Source organism: Tyto alba, unplaced genomic scaffold (assembly GCF_018691265.1).
Source record: "Tyto alba isolate M040663 unplaced genomic scaffold, T.alba_DEE_v4.0 Super-Scaffold_7, whole genome shotgun sequence".
In the NCBI taxonomy this organism is placed as follows: Eukaryota; Metazoa; Chordata; class Aves; order Strigiformes; family Tytonidae; genus Tyto; species Tyto alba.
In genome coordinates, this window is record NW_024881328.1 from 7,355,631 (window position 1) to 7,377,475 (window position 21,845).

Genomic DNA, 21,845 nt, shown 5'->3' on the forward strand with positions numbered 1-21,845 from the left:
ACACCAACTTTCCCCACTCCGACGCCTTTCCAAACAACTTGCTTAATTGAGTTTGTTTCTTCGTTATTCAGAGAGAACCATTCTCCTCACATCATATACCGCAGACAAGATATATTAAGTTCTGGCAGCATTCTTCCTAATAGCACTAGACCATTATCACCCTTGTAACTCTTTCTCTATGCATGTTACTCAAAGGCTCAGTACAGGGCACCATTAAAAAAAGATTTAGGCCCCCAATGTTACTGGGGGACACCAGATCCTGCTTTTTATACCATACATAGTTATAGCTCTAAGGTAAAAAGCAGGGCCAGCAGAACATCTTCAAGGCCAGATATAAGTGAGACAATTTCCCCTTGCAATTCCATCAGCCTTTTTTTTTTTTTTTTAAATGTGGGAAGAGGAAAGCACACTCCTGACCTTGCTTTGATGACACAGTATCATCTCAATTCAGTGCTGCAAGAGTAATGCTGGACAGGTGAGATCCTGGACTGGGGAAGGAAACTTATCTACGACACCATAATTTTTTCAATGAAAACATAATATTCAAATTGCTTTACAAATCTGTGAATAGAAACAGAACAAGACGAGCGTTGCCTTCTGCAGCTTCTAGTTATACCCTTCAATTGTGATGATCCGCTCTGAAGTAACTGCAGATGGAGGAGGACTGCATAGGTGCTAGGCTGATAACAACTCTTTTTTTCTCCTTTTTCTAATTATTGGAATAAGCAGCAGCATTGACCTAAAAATAAGACCAAGCATTCTCCAGATCTGCAATTATTCTCTCAACTTGTACTTGTCTACAATATTTCTCTCACTAATCACAACAGCACAAAATATGCCAGAACTGTTTGAAATCCAAGTCCATTCTCAGACACAGTAAAAGACTAATAATGAAACTTGTTTACATACATTTAATTCAACATACCAGAAGCAATTTTCTCACTCTCTTTAGCATTTTATTTGCTTATAAATACAAGTCAATACCACAAGATGGCACTTTCTTACTTGCAACACACACTATTATAAACACTTACCCTCTTCAAATGTTCCCAGATGTTTACAACACGTAACTTCTCAGTGGTTTCAAAACATTTAAAAAAGCAAGACCTTCTACAAACTGCATTTGTGTTTGATGTATATTAAATGAGGTCAGGTAATTAAATTCAAAAAAAGAATTTATAAAGATTTCAGATAAGAAAATTTAAATACAAAAGCAGAGTTTGTATTAATTAAACTGAATAACAATTTAAACTGGCCATAATGTATCTACATGGTTTAATTTAATTTAAAATACTTTTTAGACAATCAAATCCTCGAGCCATTCATCAAAACACCTATCTACTCAACTCTTTAAAAAATATTCTTGGTTAAGAAACCACCTATGCTTTTTCATAACAATCCTTATTCTGTCCTGTAGGCGGAAATGAAGCGAAATCATATTCCAGACTAGAAAACAGGATAAGAAGGAAGAAACTTTAAAAAACCTGAACTTCAGACACTTCTACTCATTCTTCCTTGCGTTTCTCAAAATACATGATCCGGTTTTAAAGTCTTTGAACGAAATGTAAACACTAGAAAACTCATTGTTGAAATATGTGAAGAATAAAGAACGCTGCACTAATATAGTGCATAATGATGCTGTGTCAAACTTGTCATTTACAGTAAATGTCACATTTTCCTCAGGATTGTCATGCCTGTTTTTTTACTAATTCCTTTTGATGTCTGTAGATTCTCTTATTTTTTTTAATTCCCATTGCTCAACAGGAAGAGATGTATTTTCTGGCCTCTTCAGAAAAGTTTCACAAGATCCAAGTCGTTGACTCCATTTTTTTCAATAAAGAAGTGGCAAAATTTTAAGCTTGCAATACTTCTGTTCTGCCTGGCATATTACACATCAGGAGATTCCTCAAAAAACTGAGAAGTCAGAGAGTTCCAAAAAAGAAAGCAGTTAAGGCAGTCGATGTCTACATTTGGATTTCTTTTTTATGTTACATATCAATGTCTCCGTCATAGGCTAAGGTTAGAGGCTTCTGCTGTGGAGGAGTGCTTTGATGCTGCTTTGTTTTTTTGCTGCAAAAAAAAACCATTTCAGGAGACAAAGTTATAGACTGTAATAAGCTCAGAAATGCCATCATAAACCAACCTTCTACAAAAAATCAACTTCCCACACTGTCTATTTCATTTTGCAACTAGGTGACACTGCAGCACAGTGACTACTTCCAAGAAAAAACACATGGACCTGCTTGAGTGCTATTACATGTGTGGTACGGACACGCAGCCTGCTGAAAATGGGCAGCCAACTGTGCTCTTCATCTGGAGAGGAAATAAAGCATATTTGTCTCCTGTGTCTTCTCACAGCTGACAAAACAAGGAACACCTTGTAGAAAAATTGAAACACGAACTGTCTAGGAGTGGGATATTCTCATTTTTTTTTTTGGCACGGTATTGAAGCAACAATAATTATTATTGAGAAATACACTTCCTCACCAGCCTTCGAGTGATGGAGAACTATGTAATGCTATTTAAAAAATCCTCTGTAAGCTCCACTGTGAAGTCACAGAGAGATGGTAGCTACATGGCTTAGAAAATAAGGAAGCTGCAGTTCTTAAGCAGCATCCAAAGGCTATTAATTAAGCTTTTAACTGAATAGGGAGACTGAGAGAAAGGCTAAGACAGTGAGAGAGAATAAATTGCTTTTGGATGGAAGAGGGCAATGATGCTGTCAGGCCATGGTTGTGACTCTTTGGTTGCCTGCCCTGATCTGACAGGGGTTGGGACAGCTTGTACCATTAATGTTCGTAAAGCCCAGGCCAGGTCCATGGTCCTCAGGGACAGCTGTGGGCGTTGCAGGACACACGGACACTGGCCACTCCTCCCTTTGTATCCTCCAAGACGCATCAATGGCAACACCTTTCCAGATGTTCAAACCAGAGAGCACAACACCAGCTCTGTCAAGCCAGGCCTACCACCCCTGCTCAGGGCGACTACTGCTTTGGAGGAGGGCAGACATCTCCCCCACCAGCGATGCACTGGGGTAGACCAGGGCTTCGGTACACCCACTACCCTATCTCTAACAGTGGCTGGTAGCAGCAGCTTTAGACACAGGACATGTTTCCACCTGACATATTCACTGCAAAAACCTATTTAGGGATTTCCTGAGCAGGAGTATACATCCAGAAAACCACAATTAACACCAAGAGACCCAATCTCCCGTGAACTGTTACACCATCTTTGAATCCATTTATCTTCCTGGCATGCACAGTCCCCGGCAGCGGTAAGCTCACAAGGTAATAATGCACTGTGTGAAAAATAAAAACTTTTGTTTATTTTAAACGATCATTTCATCAGATGCCTCCTACTTCTTATATTGTGGGAAATAAGAATTCCCTAGTGCCCTTTTCTACTCCATTCATGATTTCATAGATTTCTATTGTATTCCCACGTCAAACATAATTTTCCAGCTGAATACTCCTATTCTATTTAGTCCTTCCTTGAGCAGAAGCCAGCTCCTCAATCCAATCAGCCTCCTTACTTTTTTTCAGTTTTACTTTCTACTTTCTTTTTTTTTTTTTTTCTTAAATACAATAAAAAGCCCTTTTTAATCCCAGCAGAAGTCTGAAAAAATGTAAGGGCCTATTGATAACCAAAGAAAATTCTTTCCCTGCATGGCCACCAGACTTCTTCACAATTACGTCTGTTAACATTTGCAATTTGGAGAGTTTTAAATTACTCTGAGGTAGAGGCCAAATGAAGGCAATTAAGTAATCCAAGCTCCATCCTTTCCTAAAGCCCTGAGGATTAAAACTATACAACAGAGCGTTGTGATATATTTTGGATTGTTTAAAGTAAAAGCAAACCAGCTTTTATTTAAGGACAAAGTATATGCCATACTCACCACATCAGGTAGGATGTAAAAATCAGGAAAACTATGATGAGGAACCCACCAGCTGATACTCCGTATACCCACATCTTCAGTTTACCATCTGTTGGAAGATGAGGAAAAAGGACAGAGGGAGAAAAGGGGAGAATAAAAAACTTTATTTGAAAATTCACAAATTCATAAGAGATTAAATAAAGAGAAGGCACACAAGAAAAAATAGTAGCATCGCTGATGGGAACACAGTAAGGACTGGTTGTGAATAATCTACCAACCCCACATTTTGACAGAAAAAAAAAGGATTCCTGTAAAAATCAATTGTTTTAAAGACAAAATCTTATCTCTGGTAAGGAGTGTAGATTTTCCTCAATAAAAACTGAAAATGAACACTTTGTCTCAGTTTTCCAAGGCAGCATTATTTCATGACCTCCCCTCTGGCCGAGCTCCTGCAGCTCGTTACGGGCAGCCCGGGCTTATGGTGCAGCAGAAGAAATACCACCCGGCCAGGGTCCTGCCCATGGGAAGGAGCAGGGGCACAAGTGGGGCAGGGACAGGCAGCAGCCCTGCCTGCAAAAGGTGTTTCCCGGGCAGAAGACTTCCCGCAGCAGGCAGCTTTGCAGCAGGAGGTGGTGAGAAGACTGCGTAGCATCGGGGAGGCTGAGGAGGAGTTAGAGAGCTGGACCCACAGCCCATGGCCACACAGCCAAAATCTCCCTCACCAGTGCACACGGGAGGGAGCAGGGTCAATCGTATGGAAAGATGGAAGCTTGCAATGTTCAGGACCCATGGGAGGAAGGGGGTTCCCCAAAGTCTGAGGTGCCTTTGCAGAACTGCTTCACTGAAGCTGAAGAGGAAAGACCCGTCACATCAGGAGAGACGCCGGAGCTGAGCGCGGCAGCCCGACCTGCTCCCCGTGTAAGAACCAGCCCGACTGAGGAAAGGCAACGGGTGACAGGGGGAGGTGACTCTTCTGAGAGGTATGGAGACACCATCTCCAACCCGACGCACTCTCTAGAGATGGGTGCTGCTTACCGGGGGCTCGGGTCAGGGACGTTACCAGGAGAGCACCGAACCTCGTACACTCAACTATTATCTGCTGCTGTTGTTTCATGTGGGCACCAGTGACACAGCCAGGAGCAGTCTGAGGAGTATCAAGGAGGGCTACAGAGCCCTGGGAGAGGCAGTGAGGGACTCCGGAGGGCAGGTAGTTTTTTTCACCAAGCCTCCAAGTCAAAGGGAAGGGGTGTGAAAGGACCAGTTGAATCAACAGTTGGTTACTGGACTGGTGCAACAGCCAGGGGTTCAGCCACTTAGACCATGGGACTTGCTTTGAGAAACCTGGTCTGCTGGGCGCTGATGGGCTCCATCTGTCAGGGAAGGGGAAGAGCATCTTTGGTCACAGGCTCGCCAAGCAGGGCTTTACATTAAAGTTGCTGGGGGAGGGGCACCCCAACCCTTTGCACTCCTACCAGCTTGATGCCAAGTGTCAGCAGGAGAGCACTGGAAGAGCAGCACAAAGGAATTCCAGCAGAGCCCAGAGCAGCTGTGGGTGCCCCCTCCCTGGAAGGGTTCAAGGCCAGGTTGGACAGGGCTGGGAGCACCCTGGGCTGGGGGAAGGGGGCCCTGCCCGGGGCAGGGGGGTTGGGACTGTATCATCTTTAAGGTCCCTTCCAACCCAAACCATTCTATGATTCTATGATAACTGCAGTACATTTGCTCAGGAGGCCCACTGGCTGCTCTGGCAAAGGCAGTTCAATGTTTAGCTGACCCAGACAGAAATGCAGGTAACACCTGCTACGTTTAGCCTAAAGGAAAGAGGACTGAGAAGGGATAGGATTGTTCTCTGTAAATACTTGGAGGTCAACTGGGGTAAACACCAGCAAGCACAAGTGAACAAGCTACTTAGAGCTGAAAAACACTTGGGCAACAAATGGGAATAAAGTCGGCTTAGAACAAAAACAAGAACACACTTTGTAATAGCAAGAGGGATAAAGTTGTGCAACAGCTTTCTAGTTGGGCCACAGGAGCAGGAGACATAGCTGGCTTTAAGCCGAGGCAAGGCTCTTGGTAGGACTGTTTGGGTTGCAACAACAGGGGACCCACTCTGCAACCTTCGCAGGAATCCCTGCAAGCATAAATGAGCTTCAGTGTGTTGAAACATTTCCTTCTGATAGAAAGTCTCAAAACGATTTATTTGGACAGGTCCTTAATTACAAGCTATGCATTAATAATAATAATTTTTAAAAGATCAATATTTCTGTTTCTTGCTCTGTTCTGGCTGTACAGCTTTCCTTGTGGGCAGGAGTGATAGTGTTTTTTTCATGCAGCAGTAGTCTGAGCTGATTCAAATCAACAGAGCTGTTAATACATATTGGAGGCAGGAATACGAACCGGCACCATGCCCACAGACACAGTTTGACAGAGGCCATTTCAAACTCAGTCATGTGAGTGAGGAGTTACTTCACGAACAATCACCGAGCCTGTTTTACATTTTATGTTTGAATGACGAATTTTTTCAAAGCGAAACATATTTAATCAGATCCCATTCTTTGTCTTTTTTCTTCCAGGCTTTGTGGAAAGGCTGAGTACTGCTCACAGATTTTTCTCTTCTCGAAACCCTTACACACTATCTCCCATGTGAGAGGGGCTTTGCTTGTCAGGTCTGAGTAGGTTGTTGGAGCTTTTTTGGCTGAAGTCTGGGTATAAAATTTGTCACCCTCTCAACTGGAGATGGCCAAAAACCATGTAACAGTCCTGCAAAGGGACTTTCACAGCCACAAAAAGGCATCCCACCATGTCTGCTACGAAGGCAGCCATGTTCTCCATCCTTAACATAAAGGCGTTAGACCATGTCACCCTACAATTTAAACAATGCTATTTAAATTGCTTCTCAACTTGAGAAAAGTTCCTGAACTCTGGCCTCCCAGAGTGTGGTAAAGAAAGGAAAAACACAGCCTGACTCGAAATCAGTTCTATGCACTCCTGCAGAGCATTTAAAAGAACAAAACCATCAGCCTCATTAAATCATAATAAAATTTGTGTTCCAAACTGTAAATGGGAAGGAAAATCACAAATTAACTGCAGAACAGCACGTATACTTTTACTGACAGATATAAGTCCTTAGACATACACAAATGTCAAGGACTATGGTACTGAAGGGCGGTAAATGCCATCCATACAGGGAGCATTCACCATCGACCTGCTATCAAGAGCATAACTGGTAGGTAACAGCCGTTTCCTGGCTCAGCTAGCAGTAATTATTGCAAACCCCCAGACTAGTAAGCCTGAGAGCCTGTTTAAGGGGAGTAATTACATATTTTGTGAAGAAGTTAGACAAAGGGGAGTGATTTGAAGAGCACCAGCCTTAAGCTGGGGTCTGAAGGGCACATACAGACTGAAGAGTTACCTGCAGGATGCCATGGGGTTGGTGATACACTTAGCACACATGGAGCACATTTATTCCTTTCCCATACATTGTTTCTATAACATTTCTGCCCTAAAATTAAATAACACCATGTTCTGTAAGCTCCTTAGTCCCTATGTCTGTCTTGTAGTCCCTGGGGGAGAACTGGATCACAGATGCTGCACTGAGGTCAAGCCCACCAGAAGCTTTCAGGGCTGCAGCCTTGAATGCTGATTTAAAAAGAGAGGATTGCAGCATCCACCTACGCCTCTCTCCCTTTTTCTAATCCCGTAAAGGTACCAGCTGAAGAGATGACACTGAAGTAAGACAGCCTACAGAGGCCCACGAATGCTGACAAAAAGGCAATTAACCCCAAACCTGTGACTCAAACTGCTGTTGAACTGCGTAGGCTTCTGGCTGATGGGTTTGATCGAAAATCAGCCAACTTTAAAAGGCTTTGGGCTGAGCTCTATGAGCTTGGAGACTGTCAATGCAAAGGTTAACTACTGTATGCAAATCAAATATGTAAATGTAACATTCAAAGTGTGATCACATATATCAGACAGAATTATGACTCCCTGAATCCCGTAACAGAATCTTTCGTTACATGTTTTCTAAAGTCTCGTGTTCATTACAAACTAAGAGGAAACAAATGCAACGCCAGGTAACAGAAGAGGGGGAAGACTGAAAGCCCAGTATTTTAGAATATGGGGAGAACTAACACATTTCAGTAAAGCTTGACGTGTCTGACACCTTTGTCTCCCATTTTAAAGTCCCATTTGCATTTTAGAAATTTATTTTGAATATATTAATCTCACAAAATAACAGTCAAAATGGTAATCAGCTGTTACAGCTACAGCACCATTCCTGTGTACCAGTCTGGTCACAGCCAGTACGTGATTCTAACAGGGAAGCATTTTATGGTGTGGAAGTCAAAGATCTGCTTGGGATGCACTGCTTGGGCACCGCAGCTTGCCTGCTTTTTGTGGGGCATTTTTTAATGTCTTAACTTCAACACTTAAAACTCCAAACCCTATGCTTTCTACCCTGTTTTTGTTCATATACTTTTGAAATATGACAAGAAACAACCAATGTTTTCTTTAATGAAATCTTAAGTACTTTCTGCTCTGAATCTTCTGAAGTGCTAGTGATCAATATCTTTTCTGGTCCAAACATATTACTACTAGAAACATCATCAGATAATAATTCTAAGCATCCCCCCAAATCATATATGAGTATACTTTTGCAAAATATTATTGCTTCAGTCTGTCTCTGCTATCTCTCAACATAAGAGATTGTGATTACTCTGTAGAAGCACAAAGGAATGAAAGATGGCATGCAACTTAGAAACTGGGAGGCTGCTCTGCAGCTCCCAGACACAATCTCTGATGTTATGATCTACAAAGCTTGTACATTTCTTCTACAGAAACATTGTAAAGACAATTTATTCCATTCATATTTAAGTTTTTCACCTGGATTAAAAGGTTGAATAGACCATCCTTTGAAAATGTCATGCATTTTTGAGTTGACAGGTTTATTTTTTCCAGCAATGGTCTTAACATCAGCTTTCTTATCTTCTAAACCTGGTACCTTCATGCAGTAATCCAGGAAACCATTTGATCTCATTATTTCTGTATATCCTCGCACACAACCGCAGACTCCTCTCTAGGCGATAAAAGGAAATTCAGTATTAAACCAGATAGCATCCTCTCCGAGGACAGTGCAAATTGTAGGCAATTTATGAAGAAAATGCAAGATATATCCTGCACATGCACCACCAAACCAAACATGCTAGGAGCTGGTGCCTGCAAATCTATTTGTTAAAAAAAAAAAGAAGCAAACAAACAAAAAAAAAAAACAACAAAAAACCAAAATATACTTGGGGAATTGGTTGAAAAAGAGTCAGTAATTATGAAGAAGCCTAACATAAAAACATTTGCATCCCAGAAGGCTTAGTAACAGGCATACAAACGCCTCCTGTCAGAAACCATTTTCCCACTGATCCTGTTGGACCTTGTAAGAGATGAACAAGAAACAATTGCACTTCAGACCCAAACTCTCCCCATGACTTTCCACTCTGGTATTTCACAGGGCTACTTGAAAGGAAGTTTTCTTTCTTATGGACAAATATCCACTGCCCTGGATCAGTCTAAGCAGTTTCTTCAAGAGGTTTCTTAAAAGTCTATGGTTTACTAAATAGATACTCAATTTTCTGTGTTTCTACTTTAAAACAGCTTTTAAAGATTGTTTTTCTTTGCTAGTTATCTTATAATTACAATGCCTGTCTGAGGGTCTGATACCCTCAGTTATGATCCAAACTGGAGATTGATCTACAGTCCATGATAAGAATTTAACTCTTGACATAAGTTTTGTTGCCACAACATCCCCTATTTGTTGACAGACATGATCTTGAGCTTTTCTGGACAAAAGACTAAGTCTCAAGAGTTTTTATAGCTAGTAAATTCATGCTTATCCATTATTTTTATGTTCCTATATGCTCTGAGCACTCTCATGACCACCCTCTCAGCCACATTCAATTGCCCATGAGCTAGTTTCCAATGGTAATTCCTCTCACCAGATACTCATCTGAAGCTGAGAGCTGTGGAGGCCATTTTCAAAATATAAATATGTAAACCCCAACTGTCTCTGGCACTTTAAGTGTTCTGGGTTTTACACTCCATCACAGTACCGACACAGATAAGACATTTTGGGAAACTCTTACTGTGGAGTTTGGCACTGCAGGAAAGGACGTTTGTAACCTCTGGGCTCATGTTTGCTCAGAGACAAAGAATTGGCGGTGGCTCAAATACTCAGAAGGTTACTCGACATTTCAGCAAAAAAGGTCACTTCCAGGTTTTGCTTTAGAAGGCAGTATGGGATCACATGCTACAGCTTTCCTATGCTCAGGGGAGCTTTCTCTGTCCATGGAGGAGTAGGAGAAGACATACTCTTTTATCTCCTCTTTTACAGAAGTTTTAAACAGTCCATTTTCTACTGGATGATACAATAGCATTCAGTGAAAGTTAAACCAAGATGATCCAAAACCCCTCCACAGAACAAAACCAAACTTGTATCACTACATACATACTCCATCATGTGTTTGTGCAGGTTTATGGTTTCCTTTCAGACTGAAATTCCCACAACTTCCTCGAGGTGGTACCATGGACACACTAAACTATTTTCTAGATCGTGGAATGTCTTTCAAGATACAGAAGCTAATTAAATAGATTTTGCGGTGTTAATTTCTCAACCATATTCTGCAGTGAGCAATTACCTGTGTGCAGTAGGAGAACGGCTTTCTGCACGCCGGGCTGCAGTGCCGAACTTCTGCAGGTTTTGTCCGAAGAGCACACCCTCCTGTAAAAGAAAATACTGATTGTGTTCAAGGGCATGTTTTAAAATGTTTTTGACTTGGATCACCATAATATAAGGAGTACTTGCTTGCTTACTTCATATAGTTAAATACTATTCTATTGAGCACATTAGCATAATATCTGTAGGCATTGCAGTAATTAATTTGCCTTAACAAGGCAGGGAATTATTATCATACCCATCTTGTTAATGGAGAACAGAGATATACAGATTTAAGCAATTTGCCACAGGCCACATAGGAAGTTGGGCACAGAATCGGGAATGAGATGCAGATCTTCTGTGTCCTCATTAATGTCTTATCTACATAAGAAGACATAATCCACATAACGCTTTTGCCCATCCTCACCTGGGGAAGTCTGTGCTTCCATAGGAATAAAAAACATTTTAATGAGTTCTTAACTACTTGGCAACCTTTGCACATAAAACTTCTGTTATTATCTTGACTAGTCATTATAAATAGAACTAGATAAGAGCATCTGCATTTTCGTTTCTACTCTCTCCTCGTTCACCCTGTGCATATCGAGGTAGGTCCTATGGATGTGCAAGCCCTACCGCCTTTGCTAATCTCTCATGGAGCTTCAAAGTGCTGACCATGAATTTCCCTTTTCCTCCTGTGCAGGTAGAATTTGTAGGTCATGACAAAGAGGAATCTCACAGTTTGAGTGATCTGAGGTTCCTGTGTGCTGAATAGAAGAGGTACAGGAGCTGTGCTCTCTACCATGCCTGTGATGTTCTCTTCTGTTCCCCACAGTTACAGGAAGGTTGCACTAATGGCTGTGCAAGCCAGCCCAGGCAGCTCTTTTAGTACATGTACACTCATTTCTTCCTGTGACCCACCCAAGAGTAAGGGTAACTCGCCCAAATACTCTCATGTAATGACATGCATGATGTTGACCTGACGGCAAGGCTGGTGATCTCCCATCTGCCTTTCCTACACACAAATCTGAACTGAAATTTTGGAGGAGTTAGGAAGGATGTCCAACTTCCCTCTGAGCAACCGATGCAGAAGAAAGGCCTGGAGGGAGACTTTTTGCATGGCAATTTCTGGATATACCTGTGACATTTATTCCATCTGAGCGCTGACACCACACTGTGCGTACGTTCTCTCGCCAAAGGCTGGTTTTCCACAGGTAGTCATAACACCTCCCTCCTGCAATATCAATACCAGTTAGTCTTCACCTTGCAACAAAACCAGAATAAACGCTTGAATGGGAGGAAGCAGCACTGGGGCCACACTACCTGAGCAAGGCCGTGTTTCCATCGCTTGTCCAGAGCAGCTCTCCTGGTTCTCAGGAGACTCAACAATAAACGCCCTGGACCGAGACTGGCGCCCCATTGTCTCGAAGCTCCTGCCATTGATGCAGGTGAGCTCACAGGAGCTCCATTCTGACCACTCTGTCAGGTGGCAGTCACCTGCACGGTGAAAGAATAAATCACAGGTTTTCAAAAGGAATCGGCCTTAAAGGATAAGGACAACCTAAGCATACAACAGCTTTAATAGTGAAATACCCACAGTTTATCGCCCAGTGGTATGCAATATTCAGATTTTCTGCTTCATGGGGAATCTCATTTTCTCAAAAAAACAAAAGAAATTTTCTCAGCTGATCTAGAAACGGCAGACTGAGCATTTATCTGAGCTGCTGAAGTACAAATTCTTACTACAATGGCTGACAGTACTCAGAGCTATGTAAGCATCTCCATCTCAGACAGCTATCACAGGCAGAAATACACCGTGACTTTCCAAAGACTTTACCTGGGCAAGGCACAGAGCACGGTAACTGCAGCACACTCTCTGTTGGTGGCAGCTCACCACATAACACATTTTCTACTGGTTTGGATGTAGCAGACACAGATGCATCGTGCACTACACACGTGAGGTTGCGAACTTGCAATCCATCTCCACACTGTCCACCCTATGAAATGACAGAAGGGAACAGACACACGCATCACTGATGTTAGATAACAGAAGAAATACAGTTGATTCCACCCCAAAAGATTTCAAAAATACAAATTTGGTCTTTTGACTGTAATTGTATCCCCATTTATGGGAAGACAGATGGTGATGTCCCCTGTATACATCTCTACAGAAGCTCAGAGGCAGGGGCAGAGCCAGACAGCGAAGTAACCAGAGCTGGAGAATAGGTAGGTACAATAAAAGATGAATACCATGTTTGGGGTCAGCCCTTCATGCTTTTTACTAGAGCTAGTGAATTAACTGATTCTTAGTTAGTGCCCAGTTACATGAAAACAGAAATTTTTGGCCTCTCTAAAGAGGCCAAGAGCAGCGTCTGCCCATAAAGAACATTTCCACTCATCTCATCTGACAATACAGCCCAAGAGGAGTGCTTAGATGGTTTAAACTTTGCAGAAATCCTCCTGCACACTTAGATTGAAAGGGTTATTGCGCACTAGGCTGCCTGTGTAATTTACTAAAGGGAGCTAGTGGCTCTGGAGGAGACAGAGAATCAGCAACTTGTGTCACATACTCTACCAAGACATCACCCAAAGTTGGTCATCACTTGTTAGCACTGGACCCCATTGGAAGAAGCGATAGGAGGCTCCGTCTGAGCCACTCCATGATCATCATCCCAGTTCTGAAATAGTCATACAGCAAAATACTTGCTGAAGACTTCCTTTACTGAAAAATCAATATTGTTTGGGTAAAGTGATGATCGAGGGCCGAGGATGCTGTAAGAGCTGAAGCACTGAGGCTGTTTTAGAGTCTGGTATTGTTTCATTCTCATCTGAAAAACAGTGCTGCAACGATGTTTGAGGTGCACACCTTAAACCTGCACGGTGCTTTATGAACGTGTGCCTGAAGCCCTGTGGAAATGGCACTTTACAAAAATCAGTGAATAAAACTCATGAAGAAGGATGAAACATTGTTTTTATATAACCAAGGAAAGTGCTCCTTTGGATCACTTGGCAGTGGATTCTTTTAAAATAATGGACTTCATCTGCAGAACAGAATGGCTCCTACTGAGTGCATTCATTCAGCAGCAGGTTTGCTAGCAGGAATCTCAAGAATGCCTCTCCTGCACACACCTGGTAGCTTTTTCACTCTCTCCATCCCTTCTGTTTCAGACCCACAATGAAATGGAAGTAAGAGCATAACTAGCTGGATTTAGAGCAGATGCTAATCAAAAGCATCTTAGCGAATACTAGTGTAGATTTACTATATGCAGCCAGATTTCAAGTTTTTAACAACATGTTTCACTTTAGTCAGTGTGTAACTTACTGTTCTAAATTACTGTTTCACCGCTGAAACCTCTATTGCGGTCTGAGATTAATGGTGTGTGAATAACTCATGCAGCTGTCAATTGGGTTAGAGCTCTTAGAAATGGCTGGTGGAAACAGAAGACTATGTGGAGAAAATTCTCGGAGGAAATGGGCACTAATCAAACTGCTGTGTATTTCCAGCTTAAAGTGGCTCAAGGAATGACTAAATGACTGGAGAGGACAATAACAGTTTTTAAAAAGACACTTATTCTTCTATAAACAAGTATTTATGTACCTACCAATATATAAATACCTATATGAATACCGAGATATAAATCTAAATAAATGAAAACAATCCATTTTTTAGTACAGCAGTCTCCGCTATAAAAGTTCACATGCAACATTCTTCATTCTTATGTGATGCAATATTGGAAATACATTCATACTTTCCAATGTTTAGAATAAAAAAAATAAATAGAAACCAGGAACTTTCAAACAATCCCAGTGATAAAGGTTTGCTTTTTAACAGTGACTTCCATTTGCTTGCTTGCTTTCAAGACCAGCAATGTGTTTTCACAATCAACTGAACACATTTAAAAGATAAAATGTCATCCTGTCATTTACAGTAAGAGATGATTTTGGTATATTTGGTAAGGTCATAAGCAACGCAAGAGCACTGCATTAACTTCCTTATCATCTTCAAAATTATTCATGTCCCCAAAATAATACATTTGAAGATCTAATTAACAGGTGTGGAATCCGTGGAAGTCAGCTGCACACTGAGGATGCAGGGAATAGCTGCTAATCAGAGAACTGCCAAGGAAATGCTCACATATTCAAAACTCAGGGGATCAAAACTGTATTGTAAATGCTCTTCCTTGGAAGATGTGATCATCTGAGGTTTGTCTAGAACCTGGATTTGCCTCTTGAGTCACAAGCTCCTTGCAGGAAATACGCAGGGATTTGACTTCCAGAGGGGATCCCTCCCATTTGGCTGCAAAAATTTCTACACCGACCCTATGGAGGATGCAGGACTCACCCTGGGCTCCTTAAATACAGCCTGGGGGTACAGGCACCTCCACGAGCACCTACACGGAGTCTCTGTCCCTGACCTCCCTCACCCCAACTGACCACCTATAAAATAAGGAGAAGGTTTACACCAGGACTGCGTTTTGACAGCCGGGTATCTTCTGAATTGACCAACACGCTAACATAAGGCAGCATCTGCCCAAACCTTCTCTCACTTCATCCTCCGACACTTTACACATATAACACACTAATAAGACAAGAGATAACAGTCCTAATGAGATGCTTTGCCCAGACTTGCCTTTAAGAAAATTTTTCCCTTTTCAGCTTTTACTGTGGTTCATGTGTGTTCACAATTCTTTTAGGTAAAGAGTCGATTGGGCAATGCTTTCATGAGTTGATGAGCATTTAATCAGGTAAAAAATTTCTCTAATGAGGAAGCGTTGCATGATCACATTTAAGGGAGTACTTTTAAAACATGTTAGAAAAGGGGGTTCTTAGTCTTCTTATGAATGTTAGGCAGCCAGTGCTTGATAATGTTTAGCTACTTCAGTTGTATTCCTTTAATGGAAAAATTATGAACAGTGCCAGCCACTTCTAATTTATATATTTTTTTTTAAGCTAATCAGGGTAAACCACTTCAACTCCAGTAGGAAAATGATTAATGTAATGTAACCCTTTAAATTAGGTGTACTGACCATTTCCCAAGTTCTGCATCCCTCTGAAGGAAGCAGCAATGCTCCACACCTGCCGTAGGTGTGCCTGTGACGTGTAATTACCTGGAGAGCAACGCGCTACTTTCCATACTGTGAAAATCAGCAATACAGAACACCTAGCAGGCTCTATCCCTAAACACGCAGACACCTCCAATTATTCACATGAAGTCAATTTAGTATAAAATAGTCCTTCTACAATTAAGAAATGCAGTCTCAGTTATCTCATAATACAAGGAAAAAAATTTAGCTTTATAATTAATTTTCCTGTTTATATTATTACAGAAAAACACTTTCACAATATGCATTTTGGTCTTACTGTAGGATGCATTTACTTTGTTTCACAAAGCATCCTTGAAAGCAGGACTTCTGAAAGCTTTCTTTAGAAAGTAAGCTTAAGCTTCTTTTCCAGTAAAGCACAGGAATAAATCACCCTGTATTTATGAACTACATTTAATTCCTAAGCACCTCATTAAAGAGAACTGAACACGAATAAAATGGCTCCTCTCCAAAACAAAGCAAAGGGTAGAGAAACTACATTGCGGTAATTTAAGGAGAGAAGCAGGCTCTATCTCACTGAAAGTGCAGGATATCTGGGTTAGGGAAGGCTGTGATTACTTGCTCTGAGCTGAAATTTATCTGGGTTCTGGATGCACACACTTTTAATCTGCACAATATGTTATTTATCTGGAGTATGCCAGGGTGCTAATTTAGCTTCCGCACTAATTCTTTTATCAGCTGTGTTAGCTCCTACAGTTGAAGGTCTCTTCCCTAATGTTTAACAGAATTTGCTTACGTTAGCTGGACAAAATATCAGCTGATGTTGTAATTTTGTTATATTTATGTCATACATATATACATACTGAGAGCAATACATACAAGGACTGTATTCACATCCCTAGTTGCAATGAGTTATTCATTATATAAAATATAAATACATGTCTGTTTCTCTGATCTTAGACTGTCCAAAGACTGTCACGCTCCAGATTTCTTTTGTGAAAACCTGGGAAAATTCCGGGTATTTATTCTGCCACCCACAGTATTTGCTACACATCCATCCACTGCATCTAGAAACCACGTAGGTATTCAAGGCGTTCAGAGCATGGTAGAGGGAAGAGTAGAAAATGCAAGGGATGTGTCTTTACACACATTATTGGCTTCAGTCTCCTACATGGTATAATGTGGAGAAGCAGCTACAGATCCATGCACAGGTTCTGTCCCCTGGGACCAGACCCGGCTCTCGTCCACCCCAACCACACTTCAGCCACCACCATCTCAGCAAAGCCGGCTTGGAGCAGCCCGAGCAGGCTTCACTGCCCGAGAGACCTCACTGTGGAAGATTCACCTCTGCTTAAGCTGGGTTACCAACTAATATGTTTTAATATCGGAATTGTGATCTAACAGATAAAGAGAGAAGAAAAAGCATAGAGAGGGGAAAAAAAGTCAATTCAAGCCTGATGCGAGTCACTGGCAGTGAAAAAATGACAGCTCCTGGGCCGAGCAGAGGTGCCAAGCATAGGTACAGCACATCACAACTGAATCCAGCCATTTTTAGATCATTAAAAAGATAGCTAGGCTAAGGAGAAAGTAGAAATCAGCACTTCATACAATAACTCACAGTATTGTACTGGAGACCTTGAGGGGAAAAGACCTTCTATACAGTACTTAAAAAAAAAGGAAAAAAGAAAAAAAAAAAAAGGAAAGAAAAGAGATAAAAAAGTCTAAACTCTCTTGAAATCTAGCAAATCTATTTTCTTGTTAAGAGTTATTTCATATAATGAAATTATAGCCCACCATGACTATGCCCACTCAAGCACATTTACTCAGTAAATCTCCTTTAATACCTTCCTAAGCTCAAGGTACTTGAACCTATATATAAATCGCTGCTGACGGCTGAAAGATGAGGTGCAGAGGTTTACCACTCCTGAACTTCCCCTGCTTTCCTACGGCTCTTACCAGCACCCTTCAATGGCCACAGAGCCACCTCCAACCTCAATCCATTCTGCCACCTAAGGGTGGGTTCTGCCGTCGCGCCCGGCCGCGGGGAGCCCCCGAGAAAAGCCGTACCTGGAGCCTGCAGGGAGACCAGGGGCCCAGCAGCCAGCTGTAGCAGGGCTTCACCGGGCAGCTCCTGTGCTGGGTGAGCTGCTGCGGGCAGGGCCGGCCCTCGCCCGCTGCCCGCAGGACCACCGAGCGCCCACGCACCATCTGGCCTAGGCGAGGGGAGAAGACAGGACACGGTGAAGGAGACCCGGAGCAAGGATGCAAGGAAAGGAAGGAAGGAAGGAAAGGAAGGAAGGAAAGGAAGGAAGGAAAGGAAGGAAGGAAAGGAAGGAAGGAAAGGAAGGAAAGGAAGGAAGGAAAGGAAGGAAGGAAAGGAAGGAAGGAAGGAAGGAAGGAAGGAAGGAAGGAAGGAAGGAAGGAAGGAAGGAAGGAAGGAAGGAAGGAAGGAAGGAAGGAAGGAAGGAAGGAAGGAAGGAAGGAAGGAAGGAAGGAAGGAAGGAAGGAAGGAAGGAAGGAAGGAAGGAAGGAAGGAAGGAAGGAAGGAAGGAAGGAAGGAAGGAAGGAAGGAAGGAAGGAAGGAAGGAAGGAAGGAAGGAAGGAAGGAAGGAAGGAAGGAAGGAAGGAAGGAAGGAAGGAAGGAAGGAAGGAAGGAAGGAAGGAAGGAAGGAAGGAAGGAAGGAAGGAAGGAAGGAAGGAAGGAAGGAAGGAAGGAAGGAAGGAAGGAAGGAAGGAAGGAAGGAAGGAAGGAAGGAAGGAAGGAAGGAAGGAAGGAAGGAAGGAAGGAAGGAAGGAAGGAAGGAAGGAAGGAAGGAAGGAAGGAAGGAAGGAAGGAAGGAAGGAAGGAAGGAAGGAAGGAAGGAAGGAAGGAAGGAAGGAAGGAAGGAAGGAAGGAAGGAAGGAAGGAAGGAAGGAAGGAAGGAAGGAAGAAAGGAAGAAAGCAAGGAAGGAAGAAAGCAAGGAAGGAAGAAAGCAAGGAAGCAAGGAAGGAAGAAAGCAAGGAAGGAAGAAAGCAAGGAAGGAAGAAAGCAAGAAAGCAAGAAAGCAAGGAAGCAAGGAAGGAAGAAAGCAAGGAAGGAAGAAAGCAAGGAAGGAAGAAAGCAAGAAAGCAAGGAAGGAAGGAAGGAAGAAAGCAAGGAAGGAAGAAAGCAAGAAAGGAAGAAAGCAAGAAAGGAAGAAAGCAAGGAAGGAAGAAAGCAAGGAAGAAAGAAAGGCAGATTTTGGCATTTATCAGTATTCCCAGTACATTTTCCACCACTAAAACATGTTAAAAAAAGCAATTAGTTGGGAAGACTATTGGGTAATACAGGTTCAATTGCTAAGTCGAAGTGATGCAGTCACCGGTAATTTCAAATGCAGTTTCTAAATATGGTTTTGTATGTTTTCCAAATATATTATTTGTTTATGCAACACATTTAAATACTTGACTAAATCCTGATTATTAAAGATGACAAGAAAATAATTCCTATGGCAGCATCGATTCTAACGTTACACATTCAATATGTTTCCAGTGATTTTTAACAAATGAAATTTTCTTTTTATGAGCAATTATGTGCATCTAATTTGAAAACTGCAAACACTCTAGCGTCTATTACTGTCCATAACCACTTCTGCCATTTCCATTAGAATCCTATTTATTATTGGTGAAAACTTCTTCAGTCACTGAATGGAAAATGCAATTATATTACTACTTTTGAAATAACAAAACTGAATATATTCATTAAAGTTACAGCAATTCCATTTCCGTCTCCTTTGCTGTCCATTTACATCCAGGAATGTTTTCACTCAAAATGTTTCAGTTAGAATCCCAGCTCCAATTAAAAGAAAATTGGGGAAAAAAAGCCCTTCTGCAAAGGGATGCAGAAGATTGTGCCGGGGATAAAATTTCTGCCTTGACTTTCAACAGGAGTGGATTTGAGAGGCAGTTAAAAAAATAAAACGTCTGGTTAATACGGGCACACACGTGCAACAAGACAGATGCAAGTGGTAATTGCTAACGCACTGAAAAGGAAAGAGGCAGCGTGTTGTGGTGGAGCTGCCCCAGTCGGATCGCAGCCGTCTCGCTGCAATCGTGAGTAGAGGGGGAGGCCGGGGGGGGAGCAAACACCCCTGCGAGGAGGGGAGGCTGCGATATCCAGCCAGATCCTTCTCCCAGATATTTATGCACACACTTTTTAATTAACGGTACTGCAGCTGGGTTTAAGGTACACCTCTAATAACTGTCACTGTGACTGTCTGTGGAGTAGGGTCTCCGAAAACATTTTAGTAAATAAAAATTAAAAGCAGGCACAACTGAAAAAGCTGCTGACGGATACCTTAGCAAGCTCTCTTACCTTTACAATGCTATTACCTTGCTCTGACCCATTGAATTCCATTTTTCAACCCATTTAAACCAATTTTAAGACTTCTTCTTTTTCCAATTCTAATCCTCTGGACCTGGGGAGTTTGTAACAGAAGTGATGATAAAAGCTCTTATCCACATGACTGTGCATTCAGCCATCACGGAATCAGATACATTTGGAGGTGGAAAAAAATCCTACCAGCTGGGAGGAAAGGAAAGGTAAGAAACCCCTGTGGTTCACCGGGGTCAGAGCAAGGGAACAGAAGCCCCCCAGCCCGCTGCCTACAAACCCTGCAGCAGCCCCCCCGCCCAACAGGCCAAAATCAGCCATTTCTTCCTCCCCAGCAAGGGACCAAATTTGCCGGGTTCTTCTTAATTCTGAATGTTGATGACTGGTAAGCAATGGAAAAGGGTCTTCGGGAAACCGTGGGAAGCCCGTGGCTGTGAGGTTTTTGGGATGCCTGGGGGCGGGTGGCTCACCCAGGCCAGGGAGCTCCGCGGCCCTGCCAGGCACGAGCTCCCAAAACCGCAGCTAGGGAAAAGGAGGTCTCCTGAGGTTGAGAGTGCTGTTTTCATTAGGAGGCACCTGAAAGCCTGAAGCATTCATTCAAGCTATTTCAATTAAAGAAATAATCTCCTTTCATTCATTCTGCTTAACATCTTTCTAGCAAAACGTAAATGGGAAGATCATTGAATAGAAAATACGATTTTCCTTTTAAGAATAATTAACAACCGTTCTGTAGTTATTTGTATTTTATTTTCCTATGATTGGTTATCCAAACCATTTAAACTCACTATAGTCACAATGGTCAGCTGGTGTTTGACTCATTTAGTCTATCACTTCCTTTTTATACTGTGAATAAATCATTGAAGAAAGAAATTTAATTGAAATCTTTCTTGCACAATCACTGCAGTCTGTTTCTTAAGTGCTGATTTTTTTTTTTTTTCTCACTCCACAAATATTATCTAGGTGCTCAGTTACCACTCTAGTAGAAGAAAAACACCCTGGTTTTACTTTGTGAGTATCTTACATTTTCCTGCCTATGGAGAACAGAGCCTCACTGCACCTGAAATTAATTTGCTTCCCATACAAACTCTGGAAGTGTTAAAGCAAACCTAGATATTTCTTTAATTTCCCAGTGAATTTTTCTTTAATTTCCCAGTGATTTGGCCACATCTCTGACTCCTCTGTGCTGCAGTGTTAAATGATGCAAAAATTAAGACAGAAAGTGTGCTGAAAAATGAAAATAAGTATTTTTTCATATCCTCAAATTTGTCATTAGTTTTGAAAGGGGAAAAGAAGAGGCTAGTCTTCTTAATTCTGGTCACTTAAAATTCTGGTTTGCATCAGCAGCTAAAATTTTATCCCAGAAACATAGGTTCATATTTTCAAATTGGAAAAATAAGATTTTTTTTATCCCCAAAAATGTGTGCCCGTTCCTTGCATTTTATCCCCACGAAGCGATGTATCGCAGCTGAAACCAAGATGATTAAAATTCCTGCTAGAGTTCATCCCAGTCAAAATTACTGACACGTCGTTATCTGTTCGATGAGCATGAGCAGAGCACATAAAACACAGCCCTATCAGGCAACCACAAGACTAGAATGGGGATCAAGTTTCTTAAATACAGCCCTGGGGATCAGGTTAGGTCAAGTCACAAGCAGATGGGACTGGTGATAAATGGGGCTTTTCATCTACTTCCCACTGCCAGTCCCTCCAGCAGGCACTGGGGCACCCACAGCTCAGGGAGAGGTTTCGGTGGCCCCTCTTCCAGCAACATCTCCCAGTACCATCGGACTGGAGCTTGCTGAGTTTGAGTGGCAAGCAAGAAAAAAATCACGGAAGTTTCTTCTTCAGAAGGCAAAACCAAAAACGTTTTCCCAAATTGGTGA

At 42.0% G+C, this 21,845-nt stretch overlaps 1 protein-coding gene across 6 annotated transcripts in view; it reads right to left on the reverse strand.

Annotated features, from left to right (window-relative positions):
- Positions 1-934: 934 nt before the first annotated feature.
- The window catches only part of THSD7B (thrombospondin type 1 domain containing 7B), a 370,445-nt gene continuing 349,534 nt past the window's right edge, over positions 935-21,845 (reverse strand). For all 6 annotated transcript variants that reach the window (XM_042808460.1, XM_042808457.1, XM_042808459.1 and 3 more), the window contains 8 exons: positions 17,678-17,823; positions 12,406-12,565; positions 11,892-12,065; positions 11,707-11,802; positions 10,555-10,637; positions 8,753-8,945; positions 3,896-3,983; positions 935-2,070 (listed from right to left, as the gene is read on the reverse strand). In XM_042808460.1, the coding sequence (XP_042664394.1) occupies positions 1,989-2,070; positions 3,896-3,983; positions 8,753-8,945; positions 10,555-10,637; positions 11,707-11,802; positions 11,892-12,065; positions 12,406-12,565; positions 17,678-17,823 (1,022 nt within the window). In that variant the 3' untranslated portion in view covers positions 935-1,988. The remainder of the gene's footprint in view (positions 2,071-3,895; positions 3,984-8,752; positions 8,946-10,554; positions 10,638-11,706; positions 11,803-11,891; positions 12,066-12,405; positions 12,566-17,677; positions 17,824-21,845) is intronic.